Raw genomic sequence first — 15,699 nt, forward strand, 5'->3', positions numbered from 1 at the left:
GCCACTTGCTGGTTGGCCCCTTCTTTCCTTTCCAACACTAACTTTGACATTTCCTACTTCAGTCTAGACCCCAGGAACACATTTACTAGTTAGCAAGCTAATTCATAGAAGATGCTCAAAACAGGGTCCAGACCATAATACACATTCAAACAGAATTCATTATTATTACTGTCCTTCCTTTTAGGCCATTTCTTGCCTTTATGCTCTGCTCCTGCTGTCCTGCTGCCTGGGAGCCCTTTCCCTCCCATCTCCTTTACAATTAGAGAAAATTAGTGTGTTATTTGTTGTCAATCACAATGTACAAGAATAACTCTGGAGAGTTTTATGATGTTGTTGCCTTTCCCTAACTAACCTTCTTGCCCCAAAGTTGCTTATAATTGAGTGTATAAAATGAACCATAAATGCTTTCAGTACTCCATAATTTCTAAAACAATGGAGGGCAGATGGTGATGAAGAGTTTATGAATGAAAATTCATTTTCCTGCCTTGTGTTTTTCTTATTTTTTACATGGTAACAAAAAAACCTGTGGAAAATATGTATTTTCATCTAATTATACCTTCTGAGTTTGTTTTCTTGAGATAGAATGAATGTACCAAAACACACACCAACAAGAGAAAAATTTCTACTTGCTTTATTTTTATCCAACATTGTCTTATTAAGTAAAAACTGAGGTTCATATTCTTCCACGCAGAATTCCCATTGCAGGTAGATCTCAGACTCACCTGGGATCTTGTTAAAAATGCAGAGTCTGGTTCAGCAGGGCTGGTGTGGAGGTTGAGGTTCTGCAATTCTAACAAGCTCCTAGTTGGTGTTGATACTATTGGTCTACAGACCACGCTTTGAGAAGAGAGAAGTGTGTGTGTGTTGTTGGTGGTGGTAAGGGGTTGTGGTAGAAGGAAAGAAAACACAAAAGAGAACATTAAGTCCTTAAGAGAGTGAAAGTGTTGGTGAGAGCTCCCATTTTGGGGGCCTTCAATATACTATTAAGAAGATGGAAAAGGTCCCTCCCCCCATCCTTCCAGCTGTTTCTGGATTGTTAAGAATTGAATTAATTCTAAATTTATAGCCACCTCTCTTCTTACAGTTTTTGCATCATTGTGTCTCAAACTGCAGAGGCCTCCTTGCTCTATAAGAACTACACAAAGTTGATATTAACCATTCAGTTGCACAACCTGTGGAAGTACATAGCCATTTACATGATCCCAGAATTTCTTCTGAGGGAGCCTACCTTTCCTTGGCCTCCTCTGCCATTTGGCACCTGACTCTCATATGCTATTGGCTGTGTGCCACGATGATTCAGTCCTGGAATTCACCCTTTGGCTTACTCAAAAGACAGGTGAATCTACTGATCTAGGTGTCTGGGAGGGACCACTTCATTCAGGGAACACAGTTTAGAAATCTTCCATGTGCAAAATCTGACTTCTAAAACCCCTTCTGACCCACTTCTCTGGCCTTCCTCTTCCAGCTGTATTTTGTTTGTTTGTTAGTCCTTTTCCCCATGAAGCATTCGGGCTCTTCCAGTCTGATTGCAAGTTGTCATCTTCCACCCAAATTGCCCCGGACACTGTCAAAATATTGTCTAATATACAGAACAGGTCAGAGCTCACTCCCAAATTTATACTCCTAAGTCCCTATGCTCAGAAGAGAGAAAGGGTGCCCCGCACCTTATTATGAAGCATTCTCCTTTGAAGGCACTGGGGATAGAGAAAGTAAACATTTTTTTCCTAACATATTTGAAATAGCACCACAATTGTTGTCTTATGAATTCCCAAAGGAGATTTTTAATATCTCTTTTGGGTTTTATTCATATTATTGTTTTAGTTACAAGTGCCACCTTGTACCTCTTGAGTAGTTTATTCTTACCTGTTTTTCAAAAGATGAGCATTTCAGAATAGGTATTGGAGAAGTATGAATTGACAGGAGTCACTTAAGATCTTGGTTATAACATAATACTATTCAAAGATCTGAGGTAGACTGGACAGGGACATCTGGTGTCCCTGAAAGACTACCTGTCTGTAGGTTCTCAAATAATGCAAACGTCAACCAAACCTGACAACTAATGTGGAAAAGATATTTTCCCCACATTAACGTAAATGGATCTTCATAATTTGAATGTTTCTGGACATACTTTGAACAACATGTTTGGTTTCCATTGAAACAGTGATTAATGACACAAAAAGACCAGAAAACAGAACTATAAGGCACAGAATGAAAAGGTTCATTTTAATTTACAGCCAAGGTAGGAAGATTCTCTGTCATCATTACCACTGTGGTATGACCAAGTTATTTTTACACCAAGTTTAGATTCAGCTTTTAATGTAAAACTTTTGTTATGGGGCACAACTTAAGAACAGACCGATCACCACTGAGAAGTTCAAATTTGAGAGTATTTATTAAGCCAGTCAGCTGACTGTCTCACACAATGCCCCAAAGATGGTTATTGGGAGAACAACCCTGACCATAGGATTGCTGGGGTTTTTATACCATAAATTAGTACATCAATCATAAATGTCTGTTGCTGTGATTCAAAATTACAAAGTAACATCATAGGATCTGAAATCATTAGCAGAGGGGGAAGTGGGTCAAAATGACCTTACTTAGGTACAAACTAAAGAATGGTTACTAACATCTAAACAGTCACTATTGACATCACCATTACCATGGTACATTGTTTAAGAAACTAGGACTCAAAAAGAGAACAATTTTTCATTATACAAGAATTGCCATTTCATCATTTTGTATTGCCAAACAAGTCATGTTAAGCAACTGTTGACGGGTACAGGGGTGGGGCGTTCTATGGGAGAAGCATTTCCTACAAAACATGGAGTCTCAGGGTAAAATGGAGTCTGTTTAGTCATTGCCCATATAACCTGGCCTATAACATTTCCATGGAGTCAAATATGTCAACCCGTCACACTGTTACTTTGGGATAAGGTATGGATTCATAAATTAACATATACATGTTAAAAATATTGTGACATCCAAGGAATATTTAAAGCAGTAGATTTACCTTGAATTCCAAGACTGTGGCTAGCATAGGCTCTAAGTAGGTACTTCTATGCAAAATAAAAAATTTTAAAAATTAGATTTTTGTAAGTGCATTGATATAAAGATGAATATAATGCAAGCTGAATTTGTTACTATATATTTATTATTGTACTTTATTTTTTCTTCTGATTTTAAATGAAACTAAAATTAAAACATTTAAAAAATATTTTTAATATTTAGTTGCAAATGGACACAACACCTTTATTTTAATTATTTACATCATTCTGAGGATCAAATCCAGTACCCCACACAGGCAAGATGAGTGCTGTACCACTGAGCCTCAACCTCAACTCAGATTAAAGCATTTTAATGGTCCCCTTAAAGTGTTGAGGGTCCTAGGCACTGTGCCTACATTGTCTCATGGGATAGTCAGTCCTGCTGAATTGTCCTAGGAAGTCAGAAATAACCAACATATGTCCCAGTCAGGTTTAGTCCTACTCCTGCCAATCCCCAACCCCACCACAACCAAAACTAACACACACACACACACACACACACACACACACACACAAACATACACAAAGACACACACATGCATGCACACATGTACACACACACATAGATACTTTCTATATTGAAATGAAGGCCTAAGGTAGTCTTTTGGGGGAATTATACCTTTATTCTAATGATGTTGTTATTACTGAAGTGTCCCAACAGCTAAATTTAGATACCTGAGATGAATATGAATATGTCATGTATGCTTCATTTTTAAAGCAAAATTATGTTAGTGAAATATTTTAAGTGTAAGAGAAGGGTTTAGTTTTTAATCAAATTTGAAAAAAATCCTAGTTAAAATTTGGTCATTGTATTACATGTATTTGGTTAAAGTACTTTATAAAAAGGCCACTTAACTCAATGGTTATGAAACTAAGTTTGCTAAATAATAAGTATTTCCTTTTGCTGAGTATATTTGTCTATTCTGTGGAAACAGTGTCTACTCTGTTTCTCTTGCAGTATATTCTTTCCATAAGCAGAGAAAACTTAAACAAGGATCTACTGAATGGTAAGTTCATTGCTTTTATTTACTAGTTTAGTACAGTACATGATACTTATCTTGTCACATGATTTGGGGGGATTTGCTCACTATTGCTTTTTATGGGTTACAAAGAGAAAGGTCACTTACATTATAATGTCCCTGAAAAGGAGCAGTCATGTGACCTCCAGTGTCTCTTTTTCCTCTCATCAATTATCTCAATGAAACCCATTTGTTCATGGTGGGAGTTCCTGTGGTCTCACAGGCTCTGTCATGAATGCTTGCTCTTGGTGAAGAACTTACAGTCGAGAGTGCAAGAGACGTGGTCAAACAATTTTGCAAAGTGACATGATTAGATACGCATTTCAGAGAGACAAGAAGCAGTGGAGGCTTCGATAGGATTGCGATCTTCAGGGCATTGCCATAATCCCTGAGCATAAAACACAAGGCCTTGGTAAAGCACCATGTTTGGAGAGGACAATGTAGATTCATATTTGTGGGGACCAAATAGATAGGGGATGGGGGGGCTGAGAAAGAGGAAGTTGTACAATATAACGCTGAAAGTTCTAATTTGAGTGACTAAAAAGGCTTGCTCATTAATGAAAAGTCGCTGAACTGCAATTTAAATTTGTAGTTTGGATAACCAATCCAATCACACCCCAGGAAGCCTCTCAGCCTTTACTAAATTTAAGCCTAAATCAGTCTAGTTTCTTCTCTTCAGCATTTATACTAAACATAATTCATTACCAGAAACATATGCTGCTCAAGTGCTTCTGCTCTCTTAAACCAATCCCTCTTGATGTAATCCAGCAAACTCCATCTTCAGAGGACAGAGGCTCAGCATGATTTATCTTTGTTTCTCCACAGTCCCCTCACAAAGGGGGTTTGTGACATGTCTGTCGGGTTGAATCGAAGTAAACTAAATTGAATGGAATTGAACTGAATCAAACTGAATGGAAGAGTCGAACAGATTGGATTGAACAATTTGGGGGAATCACTCTAGCTAACTCATCAAGAACTTTGGAAATGGTGTGGAATATTTTGGGGGGACAGGGGATGTATTGGGGATTGAACTCAGGGGCACTAGAACATTGAGCCACATCCCCAACCCTATTTTGTATTTTATTTAGAGACAGGGTCTTACTGAGTTGCTTAGTGCCTCACTTTTGCTGAGGCTGGCTTTGAACTCACCATCCTCCTGCCTCAGCCACCCCAGTCATTGGGATTACAAGTGCACATTGCTGCACCCACCTCAGCATGGAATTCTTAATTCCATTGCATTAGTTAATTATAGAAGACTGTCTTTTGGATAGATAGATGAGCGAAGTGGGACTGCTTGGCAAGATATATTCATGTTGAATTAAGAAAACAAATAAACCACAAACTAGATTTTAGAAAAGCAGTGTATTAGACCTAAGACAACCTCTTTACACCAATCTCTGAATTTACTAAAATAAAAATAATAGTAAACATTCTTTAAAGCACCAGGCACTGAGTTATGTGGCTTATGTGCATTGATTGTCCCAGCATCTTTTGTTGAAGAGGCTATCTTTTCTCCATTGCATATTTTTGGCACCTTTGTCTAGTATGAGAAAATTGTATTTATTTGGGTTTGTGTCTTTGTCCTCTATTCTGTACCATTGATCTACCTGTCTATTTTGGTGCCAATACCATGCCGTTTTTGTTACTATTGTTTTGTAATAGAGTTGAAGATCTGGTATTGTGATAACCCCTGCTTCACTCTTCCTGCTAAAGATTGCTTTAGCTGTTCTGGGTTTCTTATTCTTCCAGATGAATTTCATGATTGCTTGCTCTATTTCTGTAAGGTACGTCATTGGGATTTTAATTGCAATTGCATTGAATCTGTATAGCACTTTTGGTAGTATGGCCATTTTGACAATATTAGTTCTGCCTATCCAAGAACATGGGAGATCTTTCCATCTTCTAAGGTTTTCTTTAATTTCTTTCTTTAGTGTTCTGTAGTTCTCATTGTAGAGGTCTTTCACCTCTTTTGTGAGATTGATTCCCAAGTATTTTATTTTTTTCAAAGCTATTGTGAATGGGGTAGTTTTCCTAACTTCTCTTTCTGAAGATTCATCATTTATGTATAAAAATGCATTGGATTTATGAGCATTAATCTTTTATCCTGCTACTTTACTGAATTCACTCATGAGTTCTAAAAGTTTTCTGGTGGAATTTTCTGGTTCCTCTAAATATATAATCATGTCATCAGCAAATAGGGATAGTTTGAGTTCTTCTTTTCCTATTTATATCCCTTTAATTTCCTCGGTCTGTCTAATTGCTCTGGCTAGAGTTTCAAGGACAATATTGAATAGAAGTGGTGAAAGAGGGCATCCCTGCCTTGTTCCAGTTTTTAGGGGGAATGCTTTCAGTTTTTCACCATTTAGAATGATATTGGCCATGGGCTTAGCATAGATGGCCTTTACGATGTTAAGGAATGTTCCCACTATCCCTATTTTTTCTAGTGTTTTGAGCATGAAGGGATGCTGTATTTTATCAAATGCTTTTTCTGCATCTATCAAAATAATCATGTGATTCTTGACTTTAAGTCTATTGATATGGTGAATTACATTTATTGATTTCCAGATGCTGAACCAACCTTGCATCCCTGGGATAAAACCCACTTGATCGTGGTGCACTATCTTTTTAATATATTTTTGTATGCGATTTGCTAAGATTTTGTTGAGAATTTTTGCATCAATGCTCATTAAGGATATTGGTCTGAAATTTTCTTTCCTCGATGTGTCTCTGTCTGGTGTAGGTATCAGGGTGATAGTGGCTTCATAGAATGAGTTTGGGAGGGTTCCCTCCTCTTCTATTTCATGAAATACTTTGAGAAGTATTGGGATGAGCTCTTCTTTAAAGGTTTTGTAGTACTGGGCTGAGAACCCATCTGGTCCCGGACTTTTCTTTGTTGGTAGGCTTTTGATGACTTCTTCTATTTCATTACTTGAAATTGATCTATTTAAATTGTGTATGTCCTTCTGGTTCAGTTTAGGTAATTCATATGTTTCTAGAAACCAGTTGATGTCTTTGAGATTTTCTATTTTGTTGGAGTATAGATTTTCAAAATAGCTTCTAATTATGTTTTGTATTTCACTCGTGTCTGTTGTGATATTTCCTTGTTCATTCCGAATTTTAGTAATTTGGGTTTTCTCCCTGTTTCTCTTTGTTAGTGTGGCTAAGGGATTATCAATTTTGTTTATTTTTTCAAAGAACCAACTATTTATTTTGTCAATTTTTTTGATTGTTTCTTTTGTTTCAATTTCATTGATTTCAGCTCTGATTTTAAATATTTCCTGTCTTCTACTACTTTTGGGGTTGGTCTGCTCTTCTTTTTCTAGGGCTTTGAGCTATAGTGTTTTTTCATTTATCTGTTGATTTTTTTCTTCTTTTATTGAATGCGCTCCATGAAATATATTTTCCTCTAAGTACTGCTTTTATCGTGTTCCAGAAATTTTGATATGGTGTATCTTTGTTATCATTTACCTCTAAGAATATTTTTATTTCTCCCCTGATGTCTTCTGTTATCCATTCATCATTCAATAGCATATTATTTAATCTCCAGGCTTTGGAGTAGTTTTTTTTTTTTATTCTGTCATTTATTTCTAATTTCAATCCATTATGATCTGATAGAATAAAAGGTAGTATCTCTATCTTCTTGTATTTGCTAACAGTAGCTTTGTGGCATAATATATGGTCTATTTTAGAGAAGGATCAACGTGCTGCTGAGAAGAAAGTGTATTCGCTCTTTGTTGGATGGTATATTCTATATATGTCCATTAAGTCTAAGTTATTGATTGTGTTATTGAGATCTATGGTTTCTTTGTTCAATTTTTGTTTGGAAGATCTGTTCAGTGGTGAGAGAGGTGTGTTAAAATAGCCTAGTATTATTGTGTTGTGGTCTATTTGATTTCTGGAATTGAGAAGGATTTGTTTGATGTACATGGATAAGCCACTGTTTGGGGCATAGATATTTATGATTGTTATGTCTTGCTGATTTATGCTTCCCTTAAGCAGTATGAAATGTCCTTCTTTATCCTTTCTGACTAACTTTGGCTTGAAGTCCACATTATCTGATATGAGGATGGATACTTTGGCTTTTTTGCTGAGTCCATGTGCATGGTATTTTTTTTTTCCCATCCTTTCACCTTTAGTTTGTGAGTATTTCTTTCTCTGAGATGAGTCTCTTTCAGGCAGCATATTGTTGGATCTTTCTTTTTAATCCAATCTGCCAGTCTATGTTTTTTGATTGATGAGCTCAGGCCATTAACATTCAGGGTTATTATTGAGATATGATTTGTATTCCCGGCCATTTGGCTCATTTTTGGTTTTTTTGACACAATTTGGTTTCTCCTTTATTTGGGTATTCCTTTTGGGTATTTCCTCCCTTTGCTGAGTTACATCGTTGTTTTTCATCTCACCCTTATGGAATATTTTGCTGAGAATGTTCTGTAGTGCCGGCTTTCTTTTTGTAAATTCTTTTTAGCTTTGTTTATCATGGAAGGATTTTATGTCATCGTCAAATCTGAAGGTAAGTTTTGCTGGGCATAAGATTCTTGGTTGGCATCCGTTTTCTTTTAGAGCTTGAAACATTTCAAGCTCTGGTTGTTCCAGACCCTTCTAGCTTTTAGGGTCTGGGTTGAAAAATCTGCTGATATCCTTATTGGTTTCCCCCTGAATGTAATTTGGTTCTTTTCTCTAGCAGACTTTAAAATTCTGTCTTTATTTTGTATGTTAGGTATTTTCATGATAATGTGCCTTGGTGTGGGTTTGTTGTAATTTTGTGTATTTGTAGTCCTATAAGCCTCTTGAACTTGATTTTCCATTTCATTCTTCAGATTTGGGAAATTTTCTGATATTATTTCATTGAATAGATTGTTCATTTCTTTGGTTTGTTTCTCTAAGCCTTCCTCAGTCCCAATAATTCTTAAATTTGGCCTTTTCATGATGTCCCATAGTTCTCATAGATTCTGTTTATGATTTCTTACCATCTTCTCTGTTTGTTCAACTTTGTTTTCAAGATTAAATATTTTGTCTTCAATGTCTGAGGTTCTGTCTTCCAGGTGTTCTATCTTATTGGTTTTGTGTTCTATGGAGTTTTTAATTTGGTTTATTGTTTCCTTCATTTCAAGGATTTCCATTTTTTTTTCTTTTTTTAGTATATCTAACTCTTTATTGAAATGATCTTTTGCTTCATTTTTGCTCTTTTAACTGTTGAGTGGTGCAATCATTCAAAGCCTGCATTTGCTCTTTCATCTCATCGTTTGCTTCTCTGATCATTTTAATTATGTACATTCTGAACTCCCTTTCTGACATTCCTTCTGCCGTGCTGTCATTGGATTTTATTGATGTAGCATCTAGGTTTGTTTGGGACATTTTCTTCCCTTGTTTTCTCATATTGTTCAGGTATCTACCCCTCTAGTAGTGAAACTCTGAGATATTGCAAATTTCCTCTATTGACTTATAATATCCCTGTAGATTTCCAATAACTCACCTCCTAGCCTTCAGCAGCTTGAAGTCTTGAAGGAACTTGATAATGCGGTGCTCCACAAGGAAGCTGCCTCTCTAGGGGTGGTGGCCTTCAGGTGGGGTGTATTCCCAGCTAGTGGGCAGAGGTCCCTCCACTTGTTGACTGATGGTCAGCCAAAGGGGGACTGTACTGCATGCTGGGGCATGGCTGGTCTGGGCCTGGGTCTCTGGTTCTACCACCCTGGTGGGAAAGCCTCGCCCGGCAGGGAAGACTCACCTGGTGGGGAAGTCTTGCCGGGCAGCTCTCCTCCAAGAAGTTCCTTTCAGTCCAGAACAACCACCTGGGCTGGGCAACCCTCCTCTGCGATGTTCCCAGGGGTCCAGAAGGACCTACCTCCTGGCCAGGGAGCCTTGCCCTGCAAGTGAGTCTCTCACTGGATGGCCCTCCTCTGAGAAGCTGCCTGAGGGCTGGTCCTGCCACCCTGGCCTGGGAACCTCGCTCTGTGCTGAAGCCTCTTGCTGGGCGGTCCTCCTCTGCAATGCTCCTGGTTGACTGGGTTCATGGCTCCAGCGGGGGAGTCTCACTGGGTCATTCTACTCCACGAAGTTCCCTGTGTTCTGGGACTACTGCCCCATCTGGGGAGCCTCGCCCAGTGGGAAAGACTCACCTGGCTGCTCTGAGTTGGTCCCGAGTCTCTCAATACCTCCTCTTCGTGAATCCTGAGTCCTGTCCAAGGGCCTCCAGTCTCCTGTAGGTTCTCAGGAAGGGAGCCACCCTTCTGATGATGGACGCCACATCCTCAGGAATAATTCAAAATGCCCGCACCAGCCTCCAAAGAAGCTGGGGAGCCTGAGCGAGGGTGCGCTAAGTCAGCACAGAGGCAAGTGCAGTTTCCCTCAGCCATAGGTGGGCAGGCAGGCTCCGCAATGGCGACTGACCTGGGCGTGGGATTCGGGCAGGCTGGCTCTCTCTCTCCGAGATGGCGTCAGACCTTGGTGTCAGGAATTATTTTTAACCACAGTTTTATAGATGGTGAAATGGAAGCTTAGAGATATTAGGTCACACTGTTAATAAGCAGTAGAATCTGGATTTGAACTCGAGTCTGTTTATTCCAAAGTCCATGCTTTTAACTACTGTTTCTGCCTCTAATTTTTATGAAACATCTGCTACTACTTAAGTGCTAAAATATGGGGAAAGTACAATCTAGTGATGCACAGCACATGATTTCATAAATGGCAAGTATATATTAATAAAATGAGTGTTGATTCTCTTAGCTCAATCTTCACTTGGCACATCAAGTTCTTCGTTTCTTTGAAAGGCATAAGATGTGTGTGTCACGTATAGTCAGTCAATTATACATGCTCATTTCTCTCTAACTAAACAACCTCCTTGGAAAAGATTGTAATTAAATTGTAACCCTGCATCAACATTTCCTGTAGGATTGTTTCATGGTTCACTGTTCTCTGGAATGTTATTAATTATTAAGCAAAACAAGACAGAAAAAGAATGTGTGATCAGGACATGTGATAAATCCTTCATCGAGCTTGTTAAAACTGGCTTTTCTTTATTTGCAGTATTTCTCAGGGTCTTCATTACACCAGTCAGCATTGTGAACCCTCTAAAGCAGCACTGGGGGCACAAATACCAACCACAGGTGTGATTTTTCAGCTTTACATTAACAAGACTTAAGAAAAACTTTAAAATGAGTAAAGTGAAATTTAATAAGATTTACTATATATATATATATATATATAGTAAATCTTATTAAATTTATATATATATTTTTAGTGCTGGGAATTGAACCCAGGATTTTGCAAGCATGCTGGGCAATACCACCTGCCCTTTAATGAAATATATTAACCTAATATGTTTAAAATATTTTCATTTCAATGTATAATCAATGTTTTTCATGAGTTATTTTTATTGCCATATATATATACATATGTACATATATATAAAGTTGTCAAAATTAAGTTGTATATATGATTTTTTTGCAATGGGGAATTGTTTTCTTTTCCTATAGCTTTATTGAGGTAAAACTGAAGTACAATAAAATGCACATATTTGAAGTATGCAATTTGATCAATTTTGACATGTATATAATCAATACAATCAATATAAAAAGAATTTCCATTACTTTTTTAAAATTTGAAATCATGCAGACTGTATCCTGCATGATTATTTTTGCTTTAGTAATCATCACCTTAAGATATATATAATCCCACCCCCACGTGTCAACTACTTCATAGTTCAATGGCACACTTATAAATATATCAGACCAAGGAAGAAAACACAAGAAAAGTAAATACAAACCACTTTGAGGTAACTGATAATAAATGCTTAAACTATTAGATATAACACTTATAACTTAAAGTACAGTACCTCTATCAGAAAGAAGCCAGAATAACAACCAAATTATTTTAAAAATATATAGTAGGAAGGAAAAATAAGAGTAGGAACAGAAATAGATGAAATAGAGAAGAAATAATACAGTTAAAATTTGATAAAAATAAACAAGTTTGGGCTGGGGATATAGCTCAGTTGGTAGAGTGCTTGCCTCGCAAGCACAAGGCCCTGGGTTCAAATCCCCAGCACCGCAAAAAAATAAATAAATAAATAAAAATAAATAATAAACAAGTTTAATTAAAAGAAAGCAAGAACACAAAAATTAATATCAATGGAAAGGGAGCTATTGAAATATATAAATATATTAAGGTACCTAAGAATATATTAAGAATATATTAAGGTACCATTACAATTGTGTGCCAATATATGTGATAGCTTATATAACATGGCCTTTGTTAGAGAAGGATCTGTGTGCTGCTGAAAACAAAGTGTGTTAAGTCACTGATGGATGAAATATTCTATATTCATCCATCTAAATTATCAATTATATTTTTTACTTTTATAACTTTTCTTTATTTCATTTTTATCTGGCAGATCTATCCAGTGGTGACAGAGGCGTTTTAAAGTTACCCAGTATTTTTGTGTTTTTGCCTATTTGATTCTTGAAATTGAGGAGGGTTTGTTTGATTTACATAGATGCTCCATTGTTGGGGGCATAAATATTTGTGATTGTTATGTCTTGTTGATGTATAATTCCCTTAAGCAATATGAAATGGCCTTCTTTGTCCCTTCTGATTGACTTTGGCTTAAAGTCCACTTTCTCTGACATGAGGATAGAAACCCCTGCTTTTTTACATGATCCATGTGAGTGATATGGTTTTTCCCATCCTTTCACCTTCAGTCTGTGGATGTTTGTGCTTTATGAGGTGAGTCTCTTGAAGAGAGCATATTTTAGGTCTTGTTTTTTAATCCAATCTGCCAGTCTGTGTCTTTTAATTGATGAGTTTAGACCATTAATGTTCAAGGTTGTTTTTGAGATATGATTTGTATTCCTGGTCTTTTAGGTTTACTTCTAGTTTTTCATTTGAATTAGTTTCTCCTTTGATTGATTATTCATTTAGTGTAGTTCCTCCCTTTATTGGTTTTCATTTTTGTTTTTTATTTCATCCTCATGGAATATTTTGTGGAGAATGTTCTGTAGTGCAGACTTTCTCATTGCAAATTCTTTTAACTTTTGTTTATTCTGGAATGTTTTTAGTTCATCATTAAAGCTGAATCTTAATTTTGCTGGATAAAGGATTCTTGGTTGGTATCCATTTTCTTCCAGAGTTTGGTATGTATTATTCCAGGACCTCCTAGCTTTGAGGATCTGGGTTGAGAATTCAGCTGAGATACAAATTGGTTTCCCAATTTCAGATACGTTATCTGATATTTTTTTTCTTGCAGTCTTTAAAATTCTATCTTTAGTCTATATGTTAGGCATTTTCATTATAATGTGCCTTGCTATGAGTCTGTTGTACTTTTGTACATTTGGGGTACTGTAAGCCTCTTGTATTTTATTTTCCATTTCATTCTTTAGTTTTGGGAAATTTTTGATATTATGTCATTGAAAAGATTGTGCATTCCTTTGATTTGCCTCTCCATGCCTTCATCTATCTTGTTAAATCTTAAATTTGGTCTTTTCATGTTATCCAGTAATTCTTGGAAGTTCTGTTCATGGTTTCTTAACCTCTTCTCTCCATAGTCAACTGTATTTTCAGGATTATATATTTTATCTCCATTGCCTGAAGTTCTGTCTTCAAAGTGATCTAGTCTGTTGGTGATGCCTTCTATTGAATTTTTAATTTGGTTTATTGTTTCCTGCATTTCAAGGATTTCTGCTTGTTTCTTTCTTTCTTTCTTTCTTTCTTTTTTTTCAGAATCTCTGCCTCTTTATTGAAGTGATCTTTCACTTCCTGTATTTTCTCTCAGATTTCATTTCTTATATCATTTTTTACTTTGTAGGTCAGTTTAATTGTGTACATTCTAAACTCCTTCTCTGACATTTCTTTCAATGGATTCTGTTATTGGAGTACCTTTGTTTGCAATTTGTTCCCTTGCTTTTCCATGTTGTTTGTGTCTCTACCCACTTAACAGTATGGATCTAAGGCAGTAGAGTTTATACCCTGTGAACTTATAGTGTCCCTGAAAGTTCCCATTACCTCACTGCATAGGGGGAGACAAATAATAACAATCTATGTAAACAATGTACAACATTAAACTAAATAGTTCCTACTATGATTTCTACAATATCAATTATCACAATAAACAGAAATGATATCAGTTATTGCCTACAATAAAAACAACAAGTTTGCAAAAGGGTTTATAATTTCAAATGGTGGACAGGGAGAGAGCAGAGGTGATATAGAATGTGATAATTAAGAGGGAAGAGGTCAGAAGAAGAAGTAAAAAAGAAAGTAAAAAAGGAAGAGTGAAAGACAATAGAGATTGGCTGTTAGTAGAAGAAAAGAGAATCAAGGGAAATAGGTAGTAGAAAAAATATATATATAAAGTAAAAATTAAAAATTAAAAATAAGTATAAAAGAATGCAAAAGAAAACTAACTTATACTAATAAAACATCCTAGTTCAAAAAAACTAATCTCTGAAAAATAACTGGCTTCAAAAATGCTAGAAATGTGAAAAAAATATTTGAATATGTATAAATGTCCATGTACCATTAAGGTGACAATTAAACAGAGAAAAAGAAATTTAAAAAAAAATCTTGATGAAAAGTTAAAGAATTCTTTCCATTGGAGTTCAAAAGATTCTCAGTTTCTTTCCTCAGCAGTTTTAGTTGAGTCATCCGGAGCGTGATGCTCACCCTCTGGGTTGCTGGAGTAAAAGAGGTAATCCCATAGGTGGAACTCCTGGAGATAGGGTTTAGGCTTAGGTAGGCTCCAGGCTCTTCACTGAATGCCAGTTGATTTGGAGATTTTAAATCAGTGCACCTCCAGTGCCCAGTACTTGCTGGTCCACAGTTAGACTGTACCCCAGGGTTCTCCCTGGGTTCTGTGTGGTGAGGGACCCAATTCTTAGTCCCCTACATCACCTTTGGACCCATGTTTCCTGGTCTCAGATTCAGTCTCCAAACAATTTCTCCTACCCTCGCCCTTCCTAGTTCTCAGTCAGGTATGTCTCTCCCAGCTGGTCCTGCAAGAAGTCGGATTGAAAGGAGAGGGGAGGAGCCCCTCTCCATGATCAGCTGTCCCCTGTGTAAACCTCTCTCCATGTTTGATTTTCTCTTGATTACTTAAACATTCTCTATGTTGTGCAGTGTGTGTCTACTGGGCCTGTATTTCAGGCAAACTCTGGTTTGCCAGGAATCGGCCCCATCATCTGCCAGTCTCCATGCAGTAGCTGCAAAATGGTTCCTTCCTTTGTTCTCTGCACACCACCTGGAAAGATGGCAGCTTCTTTCCCCACACACAGACATCGTGCAGGGCATCCTTCAGGTTTGTCAGGCAATGTCTTTGATCTCAATATGCTCCTTACCCAGATGCACCTTGGGTCTCCCAAAACTGCGGGTTCCTTTTATTCCCATATTCCTCCACTATGCTCACAGAGGGACTGCTCTGGCTGGTGCTTCCAGCTTGGCTGAGACAGTAGCTGTACCCCTGGGGACTTTTTCCCCTTATTTTATCATATCCAACCTCCTGAGTCCCTGATCTGCTTTGAATGTCCAGTTTTAAATTTCAGTAAAGTCCCCCTGATTTTTGTGTTCACCCACCTTGCTGAGAAGTTGCCTGTCTGCTTTTTTTAGTTTCACTGTGTGGAACAGCCAGGAAAGCAACCTCCTCT

General features: G+C 37.1%; 1 protein-coding gene across 1 annotated transcript in view; it reads left to right on the forward strand.

Annotated features, from left to right (window-relative positions):
• Window positions 1–15,699, forward strand: part of KMO (kynurenine 3-monooxygenase) — a 57,492-nt gene that overhangs the window by 15,047 nt on the left and 26,746 nt on the right. The window contains exon 5 of the mRNA XM_079106144.1: window positions 4,003–4,051. Within this exon, the coding sequence (XP_078962270.1) occupies window positions 4,003–4,051 (49 nt within the window). The remainder of the gene's footprint in view (window positions 1–4,002; window positions 4,052–15,699) is intronic.

This window comes from Sciurus vulgaris (genome assembly GCF_902686455.1).
Source record: "Sciurus vulgaris genome assembly, chromosome: 12".
In the NCBI taxonomy this organism is placed as follows: Eukaryota; Metazoa; Chordata; class Mammalia; order Rodentia; family Sciuridae; genus Sciurus; species Sciurus vulgaris.